Consider the following 18,111-nt stretch of genomic DNA (forward strand, 5'->3'; position numbering starts at 1 on the left):
CAGACACTCACCACCCTCTGTATGAAAATGTTGATCCTCTGGACCCTTTTGTATCTCTCCCCTCTCATCTTAAATCTATGCCCTCTAGCTTTAGACTCCCCTACCTTTAGGAAAAGATATTGGCTATCTTTGCCCGTCATTATTTTGTAGACTCCTACAAGGTCACCCCTAAGCCTTCTACGCTCCAGAGGAAAGAGTCCCAATCTATCCAGCTTCGCCTTATAACTCAAGGAATTACGAACCTGTACTCTTAGATCTATTTGTTCTATAACTCTCTCCAATGCCCTCCCATTAACTGAATAAATCCTGCGCTGGTTCGAGCGACCAAAATGCATCACCTCACATCTAGCTGATCTATGCCCCTCGTTATTTTACAGACTTCTATAAGATCACCCCTAAGCTTCCTATGCTCCAGGGGAAAATGTGCCAGTCTTTCCAGCCTCTCCTTATGACTCAATTCAATTTTTTTGTTCTCTTTCTGTACTTTGATCTGACTTTACTTCATCCCACTTCCTTCTTCATTTTTTGATCTTTCTCATTCCCTAATTCTCACTGAACCAAACATTCACTAAGGTATCAGAAGCCTGATTATTCTTACTGCACTGTTATCATCTGCATCTCCACCAAAAATATTTTGAGCTGAAAGGTGAGGGGAAAAAAAAACCTAATGAGTTAAATGAGTAATGCTTCTGAGCCATTGGAGGTAACGGGGAACCCAAAACAGAATGGAAATCTTGTTGGTTCAGCTTCACAACACATTCCACTTAGAATCATAGAATAAAGTCATAGAATCCCTACAGTGCAGAAGGAGGCCAGTCAACCCATCAAGTCTGCACCAACCTTCCAACAGAGCATCCCACTATCCCCATAAACCCATATATTTATTCCGCTAGTCCCCCTAACCCATACTAAGGGGCAAATTAGCATGGCCAATCCAACTAATCTGCACATTTTTGGATAGTGGGAGGAGGAAGGAGCACCCAGAGGAAATCTATGCACACTCCACACAGGCAGTCACATAATGCCAGAATCGAAACTGGGTCCCTGGTGCTATGAGGCAGTCGTGCTAACCACTGTGCCACTATGCCACCTCCAGGGGATTATGCCACAAAGAGTAACCCCCGTGAGCCATGTTGAACAATTACAGCCTCAGAGTGGCTGTAGCTGGAGGCTCCATTCAGAATGGAAGGCAATGGTTCCAAAACTCAATCGCATCTATGGCAATGCCTGTAAATGTGGGAGACTTTCTCCACCATGCCCTCATGTACAATGGAGGCAGTCGCATATCTCTGTGCTTACTTTAGATACGCCCATGTCTGATGTTGGAGAACCTCCAGAGTCCTTAAATGGATGAGCCACTGGAGTTAGCAACATCTAACCATAAAAGCAAATGGTCACTCACCCCTTCAGTGGACAGGCTAATGATTTGTTGATCTGCTTCATTGATCACTACTTCATTAATGATGCAGCTGTGGCCTTGCAATAATGCCTTTGGTTTGGTGAACATATTAGGATTCCAAAGGCGGAGAATTTTATCTTCACCTAGACATGAAATATGAGATGTTCAAATTTTGAACCCATACATGCTTGAGTTTAAGTTCTACTTGAATATAGATAGAGAAAAATTCCAATGTGAAATGCTTATATTGCAAAGTTTCTCCAATGTGTAAACATGCAACTACAGAGGGTTGTGAATGTAGCCCAGTCCATCACGCCAAACCAGCCTCCCATCCATTGGTGTTGTCTACACTTCCCACAGCCTTGGAAAAGCAGCCAGCATAATCAAGGATCCCGTGCATCCCGGACATACTCTCTTCCACCATTTTCCATCAGGAAAAAGTTATAAAAGTCTGAGACAATGAACAAACTGACTCAAAAACAGCTTCCATCGGATTTTTGAATGGATCTATCATATATATCATCTTTATCTACACTCTATCTATGACTGTAACACTATATCCTGCACCTCTCCTTCTCTCTGATATATACTATGACTGGTATGCTTTGTCTGTATAGCGTGCAAGAAACAATACAAATCAGCGTATCCCAATAAATGTGACAGTAATAAATCAAATCAAATTTTCCACCTTGATAAAACTACACTCATCTGAAACTCTGTTCCCTGTGTCCAAACAAGTTCTGTTCACCCACCGCCCCAGGCCCATTGAGCTTCATTGGTTCCTGATCCAGCAATGTCACCACTTTTTAAAAATTCTTATCCTTATTTGAAAGTCTCTTCCTCTTTTTTCTCTGAACGAATCTCTTTAATGAGCTTTTTGTATGCAGAAGAACATCAGAATCATACCGTTCTGAATATCAGAACCGTCAGAACTGAACACAGAAATGTAGATGTATTTGACTCCAGCACAGGTTTCTGTGCACTCTACTCAACTTGCCCTCAGGCAAAGTAGAAAGAGGACAATGCTTTAATCAATCAGAGCTAACCTGCCGGATTTGAATTAAAACAAAGCTTGGCAGTTAACTGTCAGCCTTCAGTTAACTAATGCATTCTCCATGGCAACACCTCTACCGATTAGTGTCCTACAAAATTCTGATTTGGCACTTACCTCCAGTAACAATGGTATTCGTTTTCACACAATAATCAAATGCATTAACACCTCTTGGGATTGAAAGTGTTCTAATTGGCCTGTAGTCAGAGATAAAGAACATGTCAATAGAATAGAAACTACCATGCAACTTATAATGCCGTGACCAATGTTGTGAAATTTTGTTTGTAGTTGAGGGTATTTATCTAACAATAAAGATCACATATGGTGGTGTTCATTGTTTGGTGGCAGGAAGGAGTGGGAAGAGGGGCTTAATCAGGCAGGAAGGTTGCAGGCAAGGATCCTGCCATCTTCCTGCTTCTGCTCCAATTAAGATCAAAGTGAGAAGATCTGGAATTGGCCCTCCTGCCTGAAACTAACTGAGATCTCTAAATTGATTCCCCCTTAAGGGCCACATCCCCCTCTCACTGGATGGGTAACTCGCCACGTGGGAAGCTCAAAAAGTAAAGCCTACAAAAGGTTGCTTGAGGGTTTTGGGCATTGACGTGAGGATCCTACATTCAAAGGAACTTAATGCCTGATTGAGGTCCTAGCATTGGGAAGGAAACTGAGGGCCACCCACTGCCTTTGCTGCTGACTCTCCTATCCCAGCTCCCGCACAAACGACCACCCCAACCATCATTTGCTTGTGCCGAGGTCCATCGGCAGTCATGGGCCTGAGGGGGATGTAGTACAGGCAACAGCCACTGTCATCCTTGTAGCACTACCAAAAAATGAAGAACCTTTGATTGGCCAGCAGCTCTCGATGAATTGAACATCTATCCCTGCATTCCTTGATCTTTGGAAGAACTGCGTCTGCCCAGTTCAGAGCCACCAGGCACTTAATTTTGTGTGTCTTTCTGGAAAGACTTGATGTTGGACTTTCCAAATGATGGGCAAGACTTTGGTCAGTTCCTTTACTCATATCCCATAGCTTCTCTTTTCCCCTGAATCAATTTTTAAGTCCTTTATCTTCAATCTCAGAAGATGAGATGCAATCCTGCTTCCAGATCTTGGTTAATCCCTACTTTAGTCAGCTATTGAAAGCTCTGTTGACAAGATTCCTCATAAACTCCACCCAGATTTGAATCTGGATCAAAGTCTGGATTTAAAATTTTCATCCTTGTTTTCCAACTTCTCTAACACTGCAACCGTTTGAGACCTTTGTATTCCTCCACTTCAGATCTCTTGGGATTCTCAGGTATTCGTCACTCCATTATTACCAACTGTGTCTTCAGTTGCCCAAGTTTTAGAATTCCTTTCCCTAATCTCTCTACCTTCCTGTCATTCCCTTCTTCTTGAACGTGCTCCTTAAGACCTAAAGACTCTTTATCCAAGCATTGCTGCTTTGGTCACCTGATCTACTATTTCCTCATGTGCCTCGGTGACAGATTTTGTTTGAAAATCCCTCCTTTTTTACCATGTTAAAGGTGTGATGAAAATGCAAGTTGTTCTTATTCAAATGGCATTGACCTTACCTGGTGAATACATGGGCAGGTTTTGTGTCTGTGTTCGTTGTCAGCATGAATGGCCACGCAGGTTTCTTGATTTTCCATGCCCCTCACCAGAAAGGGTGGCAGCCTCATTTCAATAAATTTTATTAAAGCTAAATATAATTGAAGGGACTTCCCTGCAATATGTTCCTCCTTCACTGAATTTTCATATCTTACTGACATGACATAATGTCATAACGTCAGGGGCACAAAGTTAGGTATAACTCATGGGGGGAGAGGGACACCAGCACCCCAACATGGCAGTGCCAACATGGCAATGCCAGGATGGGGTCTGCGGGAAGTCCCAATGATGGGATTCCCCTTGTGTGTGGAAGGGGAAACCACACACCCCCCACATTCTCTATGCACAGAGTGCCATTGAACCTGGGCAGAAAATTGGAGAACTATGATTGGTTTCATACTGAAACTGACACTCTGAAAAGATATCGGAACATTTCACCCATGCTATGTCTCTATATCTGTTCTGAAGTTCAATGGAGCAAATGAAACTGTCCTATCATGTCATAGCAATCTGAAATAATATTCAGATACAAAATGCCATCATAGAACGCAAAATGGAATTGGCTCTTAAAATCTAACAGAGGTTTACAGATCTTCTGATGGTTGAACTTTGGACCACTGTTGTGGTGGTAGCATGAGTCGCACAGCACAGCCCTGTCCAGAAACACGCTGGCAGGGAAGGAGACCCCTGTATTCCCCAACCCCAGTACCTAACCCAGACAGTGACACAGGAGAGTCCAGAGATCCTGCAGCACTGTACTGACCATGAAGACCAGCTCAACATGGAGTCGGAGGGCAGCACATCATGATAAAATCTGTTGCCCTCACCTTTAAGTCTCTGGCAAACTGAGAGCCACCTCATGCACATCAGTTTTGAGCAGTCAGGTTTGACACCAATGTGATTTCCCACTAGTGTGATGCAAGATTGAAAGGCCTGATGGGACAATGGCAGTCAGCTGTTTTAATGAGCATTCATGAGATGCAAATGAATGCAAATGGAATTCGTGCCATCTGCTAGTGGGAAGATGGATCAGCCTTTAACCCGCCACTGGGAGAGTTACAATGTAATTTGACGCTGGTGGCTTTCTAAACTTTTGGCTCCCACCAGATTCTCCCTATCTGCCCGTCACCAAACCCACCAGGGAAAATTCCGCCATTAGTGGGAGATTTTGTGAATTATACAAGAGCAGGAAATGTGGGGACGACTTAATTAAGCAGTTGCAAAATCTTGAATTCCTGATGATGCATTGAGAGTAAAAAGTCTGACAACACCAGGTTTTAGTCCAACCTATTTATTTGATAATATACTCGCAAGCTTTCGGGTTAGCCCCTTCGTCAGGTGAATGGAGAGTTCTGGCCTCAGACAGAGCATATAAAGCACAGACTGTTTAGAGATTACTGATTAAAATGCGAATCCTTACACCTAACCTGCTGTTCAAGACCTGAAGTGGCTGACAATGTGAGTGGAAGGAGCACTGATCACAGTTTAAAGAGATGTGTATTGTCTCCAGACAGTACAGTAAGTGAGGTTTTGCAAACCCAGGCAAGTCACGGGGGTTACAGATAGTGCGACATGAACCCAAGATCCCTGTTGAGACCGTCCTCATGTGTGTGGAACTTGGCTATCAGTCTCTGTTCAGCGACTCTGCGCTGTCGTGTGTCGTGAACGCCGCCTTGAAGAATGCTTACCCGAAGGTCAGAGGCTGAATGCCCGTGACCACTGAAGTGTTCGCCAACAGGAAGGGAACAGTCTTGCCTGGTGACTGTCGAGCGATGTTCATTCATCCGTTGTCGTAGCGTCTGCATGGTCTCCCCAATGTACCATGCTTCGGGACATCCTTTCTTGCAACGTATCAGGTAGACAATGTTGGCCAAGTTGCAAGAGTATTTACCATGTACCTGGTGGACGGTATTCTCACGTGTGATGATGGTATCCATGTCGATGATCCGGCATGTCTTGCAGAGTGGACAGAGTGCCCTTCGTCGTCCAGTACTTCCCCGGAGCAGAGAAGCTACGACATCTTCTCCGGAGTCTTCAACATATCATTGATGAAGACGAACATCTCGCCAGGGCTATCCCCACACCCCCACTTCTTGCTTTCAGACAACCACACAACCTCAAACAGACCATTGTTCGCAGCAAACTACCCAGCCTTCAGGAGAACAGTGACCACAATACCACACAACCCTGCCACAGCAACCTCTGCCTGGGTTTGCAAAACCTCACTTACTGTGTTTACACCAGTCCAACGCCGGCATACCCACATGATGCATTGAGATACAGGGATAAAGTCAGGGGTGTGTTTGTAGCAGGTCGAGCTCATTCTTGCAATACATCTGCATGCCATGAATATGCATCAATGTGAAATATTTTTAAACATTGTTTCCTACCTTTAAGATAAAGTCAGCAACACCCGAGAATCTTGAGGCACCCGGTTCACATTTGTTTAAAGGTGATGTGCACCAGATGCCTTTGCGCAGTTGCATTTGAAATCAATGGTTTTCCTGTTTAACTCTATGGCATAAGTGAATGGAGCAGGCTAATGGAGGCTCAGGACTGACAAGGGTCAATCAGTAGTGGTGGGGAGGGTTGGGGGCATGGAGGTGTAAAATGGGAACGGCAAGGTAGAGGGTGGAGTGATAAGAACAATTAGTCAATGATGGGCCTAAAGGGGGTTGTCAGTACTGTCCAAATGTGTGTCCATCTCAGGGTGCTGGCTGGCAGTGCCCCTATGGGACTTTGAGTTCACCGACATCATTTCATTTACCGCTGTTGAAAGTAATCTCGGATAATGCCCCTCACAGTGCATGGAAGGACCTGCTGAGCTTGCAGGTGCGGCCATGTCCCACAGAATGGTGAACACACCGGGCGCTAAAAGAAACATTCAACAAAGAGTGAATAAAAGAGGAACACAACATTGCTTCTTCCACAGTAAAGGAAATGTGCTTGTAACCATCAACGTGTGCCAACCATGAGGATGATGAACCACCATTAGAATGATGACGCACATACGAATAAAGTGTGAGCAAAATAAAGTGAAATATTTATCAGGAAAATATAATTCTGAAGAACAAACATATTTGTGTCATTATTCTTTATGTTAATAGCAATGGGGTTGGGCAGGCAGGTTTTAGCCATGCTTCCTGTTTGACCAAGTGGCTCTTTAATAGCCTATCCATAACAGTAGCATCAGTTGAGGGTGGGTTTAACCACTGATTGTGGGATTGCACATGTCCCCTGTGTACGCTGCCAGTGCTTTAAATTTTAATCATAATCTCATGGGTAAAAGCAAGAGATCAGAAGTGAGACAATCTTCCAGTGACACACACTGTTGACAAAATCTCCCCTTTTTGAAAAACACAGTATAAAATCACGAATTTTTTTTTCAAACCATAAATTAATATAGATTGACGATTGGCTTATAAACATCATTACCAAATTACTTATTTTTTATAAAGGGGCAGAACTCTGCAAACACAACAGTACTATATTTTAAGACACTTTACAGAAAGCCTTTTAAAAGTCCTATGCATTACTGGAACATTGCTACACATCTCAGCTCTGAGAACTTTATCTTTGTTTCGGAGAAGAGTTCAAGCTGTTACAGGACAGTTATGAAATAATGCAAAAATATTTAAATTCATCTTTCATGACCTCAGGACATCTAAACGTGTACACAAATTTTTCAAATGCTTCAAGATGTTTTAGAGAGGGCAATGCCAAAGTGTTAGACAAAAACTCTGCCAAGTTAAATACCTGAAATCTGAAAATTATTCCTTTAGTTTTGGGTGTTTTTTTTTAAAAGCTTCATCTGAAGTCAGAAACTGTTCAGTGATACTTTAGTAAAAATTAAAGTGAAACATAATGGCGAGAACATTGTCCAACATGAACTTGCATCCAACTGAGCTTTATTCCTGCCCAAGATCACACTTCTTAAGATCTAAATGCTACAATTTAGTTTAATATTACATTATCACAATCAAGCTAACAGAACCACAAAAGGTCAAAAGCTATAAGAATTGATTTTAAACCAGGTCAGAGCTGTTCAAAATTATTTTGACAATGGGAGTTCATGCCTGCATTCTGAGCAGTGGCACCTGTTTTGTAAGTAGAACTTCCTAGTTTGCATTCCAGGAATATTGACTGCGCACCTTTCGGGCAGCACAGAAAGATAACCTTCAGATGTTGTACCCAAACCAGCAAAAACAACTGGAAATTCTCAACAGGTCTGACAGCCTCTGTGGAGAGAGAACAGAGCTAATGGCCGGAATTTTAATGCCTCACCTGCCCACGCGTCAGGGAAAGCAAGGCTCACAGAGCGGCATTCTCCGTTGGCCTTGGCAGGATCTTAGAAGCCTCGGGCAGGCGAAGTGCTAAAATTTCAGCAGACATTTCAAGCCTGGGATGACTTTTCTTTCAGTTTTTGGTCCCGCTGCAGAGAATGGAGATTTGACTGAGCACCAAGTTCTCCGTCCCTGCGGCAAAGGGGCGTGAACGGTCGGGAAATTCTGGCCTTTGTCTACAGCCAAGAGAGCAGTCCTCCAGTGCTGTACTTCCAGCCCTGAGGTCTGACTGTGCTGACCAACTTCTTCATGTTGAGTTGAACATGTTGGCGAAAGGAAAGACAAGCTGCCTACAAAGGGCACTGCACGTAGGCCCCATCTCCCAAAATGAATGGATTAAGGAAGTACCCCAGGTTTTCGGAGCTCTCTGATGAGACAGGTATAGTTCTGTTGAGAAAAGCGTGTCTTTCTCGTCGTAATTCTGAAAGAGTTGACAATGCAGTGCGGCCACATATTTCTACCAAGCAAATTTACAGTTGTGTGTAACTCACTGACAGTCTCCAAGCTTGCGTATATCATCCAGGACCAAAGAGTGTACACTGTCTGGGGAGCAGCATGCAAAGCAGTTCAAATGGGGAATGTACTTCACTTTCAACACCCAGCCATCGTGCAGTTTCCGACGCACAATAGTGCTGAAAAAGAAACATTATAACAAAAGATATCATAGATTTCCTACAGTACATAAGAAGGAAGCCATTTGGCCCATCGAGCCTGCGCCAACAACAATTCCACCCTATCCCTGGAACCCCAGATATTGACCCTGCTAGTCCCCCCAAAACTAGGGTCATTTACTAATGCCAATCAACCTAACCCATACATCGAGTGTGGGAGGAAACTGGAGCACCCAGGGGAAACCCAGGCACAAGGAGAACGTGCAGACTCCACACAGATAAGCCAGGGAATCGAACCCAGGACCCTGTCGCTGTGAGGCAGCAGTGCTAACCACTGTGTCACCGTGCCCCATTAATATACTCTGTATTTTAGCAGAGTGGTTGTTCTTCAAATTTTTTGATGATGAATCTGTTCTTTATCTCATTAATTAGGCAGTTACTTTGAGCACAGGTCTTATACAGAAGATTGTGGATTCAAATCCACTCCAGTGAACTTGAGTGCTAAATCTAGACAGACATTCCAGTGCAATTGAGTCAGAGGTGGCATTCTTTGGGTAAAAAAAAATCAACCAAGTTTTCACCTACCCTCTCAGGTGGATAGAAAAGGTCACATGACACAGTTTTGAAGAAGGTCAGGTAGTTAATATTCCCTGGTGTCCGAGCCAATACTTATCCCTTGACCAATAGGACTAAAATAGATTATCTGGTTATTATCACATTGCCGTTTGCGAAATTATGGGAGTCTCCGACCTCGTCCGCAGCTGGCATTCTCCGACCTCGTCCGCAGCTGGCATTCTCCGACCTCATCCGCAGCTGGCATTCTCCGACCTCGTCCGCAGCTGGCATTCTCCGACCTCGTCCGCAGCTGGCATTCTCCGACCTCGTCCGCAGCTGGAAATCTCCGACCTCGTCCGCAGCTGGGAATCTCCGACCTCGTCCGCAGCTGGGATTCTCCGACCTCGTCCGCAGCTGGGATTCTCTGATCTCAGAGAATTGCGAGTCCCATTGCAGTGAATGGAGATTTAGCTGAGCATCGAATTCTCCATTCCAAGTGGCAGCGGTGGCAGAGTATTTGACATTGGAGAATTCAGGTCATTATGTGGAGACTGACTATCACATTTCTGACATTACAACACACCAGTAATGCTTCATTGGCTATCTTAAAGTGCTTTGGGATGTGCTGAAGTCACGTTATATAAATGGAAGTCATTTTTGCATGCGTCATAGTTTCTGGGTTTTCCACGTCTCTAAAACCATTGAAAGTAAGTTCATAGAATCATGGAATGGTAGCAGTACAGAAGTAGACCATTCAGCTTCATGTCCATGTCAGTTCTCTGCAAGAGGGACATTGCTAATCCCATTCAACTGCCTTTATTCATAGTCATAAAAAAAATCCTGTCTTTGGGTAATTATCCAATTCCCTTTTGAAAGTTGTGTTTGAATCTGCCTCAACCAAACACTTAGGCAGTGACACTTGCTGCGTTAAAAAAAATGGTTTCCCTCGTCTCACCTCTGGTTCTTTTGCTGATCATTCTAAGTTGGTACACTCTGGTTTGAAAAAAAAAGCATCAATATGTTTTTTTCAAAACATCTGCTGTTTATGTTCTGGGGTTGATTTTGAACTGCGGCTTCCCTGGTTCTTACCTGAAAAGCTAGCAACTGGAAGAGTGAAATCAGGTGGGCACCATCCCTTTGACGCTCAAAATGCCATTGATTCAATTTTCAAGCTCTCTCTTAGTAAATGGACATGTGATTTAAAGAGGAAGGCATCAACATTAATTTCCTTCCTAGATAAGCACCCTTAGGTGCATTGACCCGAGAAAGCACCGGAGTGTGGCAACTAGGGGAACTTCACAGTAACTTCATTGCAGTGTTAACGTAAGCCTTACTTGTGACTAATAAATAAATAAATTTTAAACTAGCAGTTCAGAAAAAATGTGTCACAGACAGAAAGCCAGACATTTTCGGAGACAGACAGAAATGGTGATCAAATAAATTCACCCATCACTCTCATGCGTTACCCCTTATGTTGAACTGCATTCCCTCCCCATTGGCCAATGCCTCAAATTTAAAATTTTCATACCTTCATGTTCTTGACTGACATGTTCTCCTTATCTTTGTAGCTTCCTCCAGCCATACTAATAGCCCCATTCCACTAATTACAGCTCTTTATCTGTAAACCTCTTCCCACCCTCATTCTCCTCCCCCCTCGCCAAGGCTTTTGTCCTCCCACCATTGGTAGAGATGTCTTCAACCATAAACCTAGCCTTCCCTCTGTCAACTTCTCCATCTCTCCATGTCCTTCTCCTATTTTAAGGCCCTCTTTAAAACTCATCTTTTTTGACCAAGCCTTTGGTCAACCCTCCACGTCTCTCCTTGTCTGATTACATAGTATTGCAAACAATCCACAAACAGCAATAGAATGTTTGGCCCACCAGTTCCATGCCAGTTTTAAAGTTCCACACAAGCTACCTCTCACCCATTTTCATCTCTGCAATGCTACAAATATATTCTTTCTACCCCTTGCCGTCGTATGTTTACCAAGCTTCCCCTTAAATACATCCATTCCATTCGCCTCAACTACTCCACATTTTAACAACTCTATGGGTAGTTTCTCCAGAATTAAGTATTGGATTTATTTATTAGTGACCATCTTAAATTAATGGCCCCTATTTATTGTCTTCCTTGCACGTTTGAGCATCTTCTTCATGTCTATCTCATCAAATCCTTTCATATTCTTAAAGACTTCTATCAGATCACTCCATTGTCTCTCTGAAGCACCTTAGTGGTGGGGCATTGATTTGCAGTAGTACCGATGAATGATTCTGATATTGCAGGAGCCACAGGAGTGAAAATGAACAGTACCAACACATTTGGGTGGTTCTGCTGAGGGTATGTAACATTTTCATGGTTCGCCACATGTACTGCAGACTTTAATGACTTTGCCAGGTCAGGCAAAGTAATAAAACTTCAGTCAAAGCCCAGAACAATGTATTGCTGCTTATCTTCTTTCACTCAACATTTTAAGATATCTGGTTTGGTCCTAGAATTTGGCAAAGACAGGGGCCTGTTTGACACAGATGCAGAATTACTGAAATGGTAATTATGTTAGTCTAAGACCTCTGGATTACTAGTCCAATAACATTATCCCAATGTTACTTCCCAGCAGTGTGGTGGTGGTGAAAATCCCGGATGCATTTATGTATCGTCTAGATTTTCCATTGGATATGAGGAGAGTGGAGAAGAGGGGGGAAAAGCAGAAACTGCTTCAGGATGGATGAACTAATATGGGTTGAATGAGCCTTCTCATTTGTAATTATTTAGCAATCTCATGAAGGGCAATCCATTTTTGCCTCCTCTTGCCAAACTTGCTTGATTTAACATTTAGCTTGCAATATGAATTTATATAAGCTATATAATAATAATGATTTGGCTCTTTCAGAGTTTTTGAAGCTAGTTTACTTTTCAAAGACAAATGAAAACGATCTAAATACATGTGATAACTTACTGTCGGAGAAGGCGTGGATCCAAAGCCTGGGATTGCGAGGCGTTGCTTTCCATTCTGGATTTCTGGAACTTGAGGTCTTCAGTTCCCACAAGTATTTGATTTAGAAACCCAGCATCATCACCAATCAGCATGCAATCTTCATTCTGATACTCAGGCAGGATCACCGTGCAGATACAAAGGATAATATTTTTCATAGGTTTAATCGTGAAAAAATTAGTCTGTTGAAAATCATAAAGACCAGTTAAAAGCTCTTCTGATGCTTTGCATATTTGTGAAGATAGAAAAGAACAATTTGGCATTTGACAAACATGTCTGCTAAAATTTAATTTACTTTAATCCAATGCGCAAGATTCAATACAAGGCAACTGTCATCAGCACATCACCATGAATGTTTTGAAGAAGTGATTGTGTGAAGGAAACAGATTCAAAAACAAGGATGAAGATTCTAAAGCCATGGAGAACTGGGAGACAAAATAGGTCCTTGAGGACAGTGCTGGCAAGGGAATAGTGACATATGCAGCTCAATCTCGGACAAACAAGATTTATAGTGATAAGGGAATGGGAGGCTGGCTAAGACAGTATTAATCAAGTCTCATAAATGCCTAATAAGGTATGTAGAATTGTCTTGATATGGAGTTATTTTAATTCCTGTTCCTTTAAAAATAAACAAAAAACAGGTTGTCTGTGTGAGTGAGAGTTGGAAAATTTATGTTCTACTGGTTAAAATAGCTGTCTGTTGACAGTTTCCAATGGGCTACCGTTAAGAATGGTATGGCACAGTGGTTAGCACTGCTGCCTCACAGCACCGGGGATCCCAGGTTCAATTCTGGCCTTGGATCACTGTGTGGAGTTTGCACGTTCTCCCCATGTTTGCGTGGGTTTCTTCCGGGTGCTTCGGTTTCCTCCCACATTCCAAAGATGTGCAGGTTAGGTGGATTGGCCATGCTAAATTGCTCCTTACTGCCCAAAGATGTGCAGGTTAGGTGGATTAGCCATGGTAAGTGCACCAGGATTATGGGGTTAGAATAGGTTGCTGGGCCTGGGTAAAGTGTTCTTTCAGATTTGGTGTAGATTCGATGAGCCGAATGGCCTCCTTCTGCACTGTAGGGATTCTATGATGAAGAACACTTGGCTGCTTTCCACAGGCTATAAGCATCCCAACCGTGGGGCCTTAAGTTCTTTAGTTTGATTTACAGCTCAAAGAAGTTATTAAAAGAACAGTTGATATGGGGTTTTGAATAGAAATATGTTTATACAAAGAACAAAGAACAACCCAGCACGGGAAACAGGCCCTTCGGCCCAACGAGCCCGCGCCGCCATTTTAACAAAGCATTTTCCTACACCTACCTAGATGCGTGTGTATGCGTATGGTAACCCCATTGGAAAGAAGATTCAGGGGAGAATAGTTCAGGGGCAATTTGTTACACCAATCAGCCTAAGAGCACATCTTTGGGGTGTGGGAGGAAACCGGAGCGCCCGGAGAAAACCCACGCAACCACAGGGAGAATGCACAAACTCCCACAGACACAGGCCCAAATCCATGTATCTGCACAGCTAGCAGTGATAGTCACTGAGCTGCTGTGGTGCCCATCTGCTGGTCCAGTTTTAAGCACACACGACGACGCAAAGTACTAGGCCACTCTCGAAACATCCAAGAGCAGCCCATGCACGACCCACCGTGTGCATGCCCCTCGTTAGGCAACAAGGTGGACCGACCCAACTGTGGAGTAAAAGAGACAAAACATCAACATGCAGCATTAGATTTCCAGTAACGTCCTGAGGCTCTGACCCTTTTTAAAACCATCTCCTATTATTTCTATAAATTATTAAACTCTTCAGGATATTTAAATATTTTGAATGGGCTTTCATGAATCGGAGCGCTTCTTTTCATTTTGGTCAAAGTTGCCATAGGTATTTAGATCTGAATTTTATTCACACGGTTCCTTAGGCCTGAGCAAGTTGAATATTGGGCAAGTTGAATATTGGGCAAGTTGGCATCAAAGGTATAAGGGCCAAGGATGTTGGACGGGTTGGGGTGGGGGTTAGTTTGGCATGGGTTGATATTAAGTTATCATAGGAGGCCATAAGGGACCATTGGGGTGGGTGGGTGGGGCTATAAGATGGCACAGAGGGATGGGGACCATTGGTTTGGGATGAGCAATGGATGTCAGGATTATGGGTTCTGAGGAATGAGTGCCAGAATAGCACAAAGTTAGGCCTTTTAGCTGGCATGCTTTGACACTCAGCTGTCCGTGAAATTTCTCCACTGGAGCTACCTACCTCGGTAGCGACAATCTGATTCCATGCCTATTGTAGTGTTGACTCTACAATGGAAGTAACTACTGCAATTCATATTTCCATTCTATTTCCTGTGCCGATTAATATTATTTTCAATTGCCTCCAATCTAATTGCCTCTTAAATACTGTAACTGATATAACTTCAATAGTCACTTGTGGAAATGCATTCTATATTCCAATAAAATAATGAAAAATCTAATTACCTTACTATAATGCTTCCTGTGTTTGTTCCATGCTTATTCCCACTTGCTACAGATTCATCAATCAGTGGAAATAATCTTTCACTATTTATCATTTCAACTGTTTTAGGTTTTTTAGATTCTTTCTTAACCTTCGCTGCTCCAGTAAATGTGATTTGCCAAGTCTCATCATAAATATGTCTCTCTATCCCTTTTATTTTAGTGAATCTAGAATGCAATCTTGCGTGGATATTAAGTCCTGTTTATACTGCAACGCCTAGTAAATATTCATCGTCTCCTCTTTGCTCTTGTATTTTTCACGCTTGTGTATAAAAAAAGAATTTCATTTGCTCTTTCAGTGGCCTTTTGTACTTGCAATCCTATTTTTAGATATTATGCACTGAGACCTCTGGATCTCTTCAGTTTTTCACACCACTGGTAATTTTCCTGTTAATACTTTCTCCTTTTGCCAAAAATAAACTGAGGATGCATTTGCTTGCTATTTTATGTGCAATAACACTATATAAAGAGGGTAAACTTTTTTTAACCAAGAAATTGAGATAAAAGTCATATTTCTTAGAGTAACATATTCCCAGGTTTCCTTGTGTTTCTTAAGCCTTCATGAAGTCCACTGAGATTTCACTAGCCTGTTCTGCAGATGTCAGATAAGTGCCATGGTAACTGAAGCTTTCCTGAATTTAAACTCCTAAAACAGTATAGATAATTGGCTGAGTTTTGTAAGATGCACTGGTTACCAAGACCATCTGAGGCAGACAAAGGTTGGGAGTTCTTCAAGATTTTGAGGGAAGATTTCTGTAAAACTTCTTCTTTAGCATTCTGTCCACAACTTGCAGACATGTTTCTCATAGAATCAGACCACCAGGCAGCTGTTCGGGCAGCTCCACACTCCCAACCCCTCGCCCACAACTAAAATTTCTGAGGAACTAGTTCGGCGTTCCCTAGGTGGTATCTTATTGTATGCCACTTTCATGGGAGGATGCAGCAAAACAGACCTAATGCAAAAGATACCAAACCAGTAAAATATCTCTTTTTTTCTGCTGAACAAAATATACATTGTAGTCATGATGTGGAGATGCTGGTGTTGGACTGGGGTAAACACCGTTAGAAGTCTCACAACACCAGGTTAAAGTCCAATAGGTTTATTTGGTAGCAAAAGCCACTAGCTTTCAGAGCACTTCTCTTTCATCAGGTGAGAGGGAGTTCAGTTCATAAACAGGGCATATGAAGACACAAACTCGAGTTATAAAATAATGGTTGGAATGCGAATCTTTACAGGTAATCAAGACTTAAAGGTACAGACAATGTGAGTGGAGAGAGCATTAAGCACAGATTAAAGAGATGTTTATTGTTTCCAGACAGGATAATTAGTGAGATTTTGCAAGCCCAGGCAAGTCGTGGTATATGCTTTCCATGCAGACGCTCCGACAATGGATGAATGAAGACCGCTCAACAATCACCAGACAAGAGTGTTCTCTTCCTGTTGGGGAACACTTCAGCAGTCATGGGCATTTGGCCTCTGATCTTAGGGTAAGCGTTCTCCAAGGTGGCCTTCACGACACACAACAACACAGTGTTACTGAGCAGAGACTGATAGCCAAGTTCTGCACACATGAGGACGGCCACAACCAGGATCTTGGGTTCATGTCACACTATCTGTAACCCACATGACTTGCCTGGGCTTGCAAAATCGCACTAACTGTCCTGTCTGGAGACAATACACATCTCTCTAACCTGTGCTTGGTCCTCTCTCCACTCACATTGTCTGTACCTTTAAGATTTGATTACTTGTAAAGACTCGCATTCCAACGATTATTTTGTAAATTGAGTTTGTGTCTTCATATGCCCTGTCTGTGAACACAACTCCCATTTACCTGATGAAAGGACAGCGCACCAAAAGCTAGTGGCTTTTGCTAACAAATGAACCTGTTGGACTTTAACCTGGTGTTGTGAGACTTCTTGCTGAACAAAATGTACCACAGGCAGCCTCCCTTTCTTTCAAATTCCTTGAAACCGCAAGAATAATCTTCGCCCTTTCATAGCCAATTGCCACCAGTTGAGTGAAGATGTGCTTTTGCTTGTATGACTCCAACCTCCATTTATATCAAAGTGCCACTATTTCTTTGGAGTGAATTCTAAACTGCATATGATCAATTCACTCTATGCAAAACAAAATATTTTTTCTTCTTTCTACTTCTAGGTGAGGTTGTGGGTAAGGGGGTGAGGGTGGCAGGGATAGCAAGCGGTAGCTTTTTTTTGATCAGTAACCCCTCGCATAGAATCATAGAATCATAGAAAAACTACAACACAAACAGGCCCTTCGGCCCACAAGTTGCGCCGATCATATCTCTACCTACTAGGCTTACCTAGAACCCTCAATCCTATTAAGTCCCATGTACTCATCCAGAAGTCTCTTAAAAGACCCTAATGAATTTGCCTCCACCACCAACGGCAGCCGATTTCACTCGCCCACCACCTTCTGAGTGAAAAACTTACCCCTGACATCTCCTCTGTACCTGCTCCCCAGCACCTTAAACCTGTGTCCTCTTGTGGCAGCCATTTCAGCCCTGGGAAAAAGCCTCTGAGAATCCACCTGATCAACACCTCTCAACACCTTATACACCTCTATCAGGTCACCCCTCATCCTTCATCTCTCCAAGGAGAAAAGATCGAGCTCTCTCAACCTATTGTCATAAGGCATCCAGGTAACATCCTTGTAAATCTCCTCTGCACCCTTCCAATGGCTTCCACATCCTTCCTGTAATGAGGCGACCAGAACTGAGCACAGTACTCCAAGTGGGGTCTGACCAGGGTCTTATACAGCTGCAGCATTACCTCCCGACTCCTAAACTCAATCCCTCGATTGATGAAGGCCAGTACACCATACGCCTTCTTAACCACATCCTCTACCTGCAAAGCTGATTTGAGAGTCCTATGAACCCGGACCCCAAGATCCTTCTGATCTTCCACACTGCTAAGAGTCTTACCCTTAATATTATATTCCTTCATCCCGTTTGACCTGTCAAAATGTACCACTACACATTTATCCGGGTTGAAGTCCATCTGACAATTCTGCGCCCAGTCTTGCATCCT

At 43.0% G+C, this 18,111-nt stretch overlaps 1 protein-coding gene across 1 annotated transcript in view; it reads right to left on the minus strand.

Moving 5' to 3' along the window:
* Nucleotides 1-18,111, minus strand: part of LOC145350470 (WD repeat-containing protein 64-like) — a 115,974-nt gene that overhangs the window by 59,667 nt on the left and 38,196 nt on the right. Inside the window, exons 7-10 of the mRNA XM_080199670.1 lie at nt 12,524-12,741; nt 8,896-9,036; nt 2,568-2,647; nt 1,403-1,542 (exon numbers count right to left, since the gene is read on the minus strand). Of these exons, the coding sequence (XP_080055796.1) occupies nt 1,403-1,542; nt 2,568-2,647; nt 8,896-9,036; nt 12,524-12,741 (579 nt within the window). The remainder of the gene's footprint in view (nt 1-1,402; nt 1,543-2,567; nt 2,648-8,895; nt 9,037-12,523; nt 12,742-18,111) is intronic.

This window comes from Carcharhinus amblyrhynchos, chromosome 12 (genome assembly GCF_965287045.1).
Source record: "Carcharhinus amblyrhynchos chromosome 12, sCarAmb.v2.hapA, whole genome shotgun sequence".
Taxonomy (NCBI): Eukaryota; Metazoa; Chordata; class Chondrichthyes; order Carcharhiniformes; family Carcharhinidae; genus Carcharhinus; species Carcharhinus amblyrhynchos.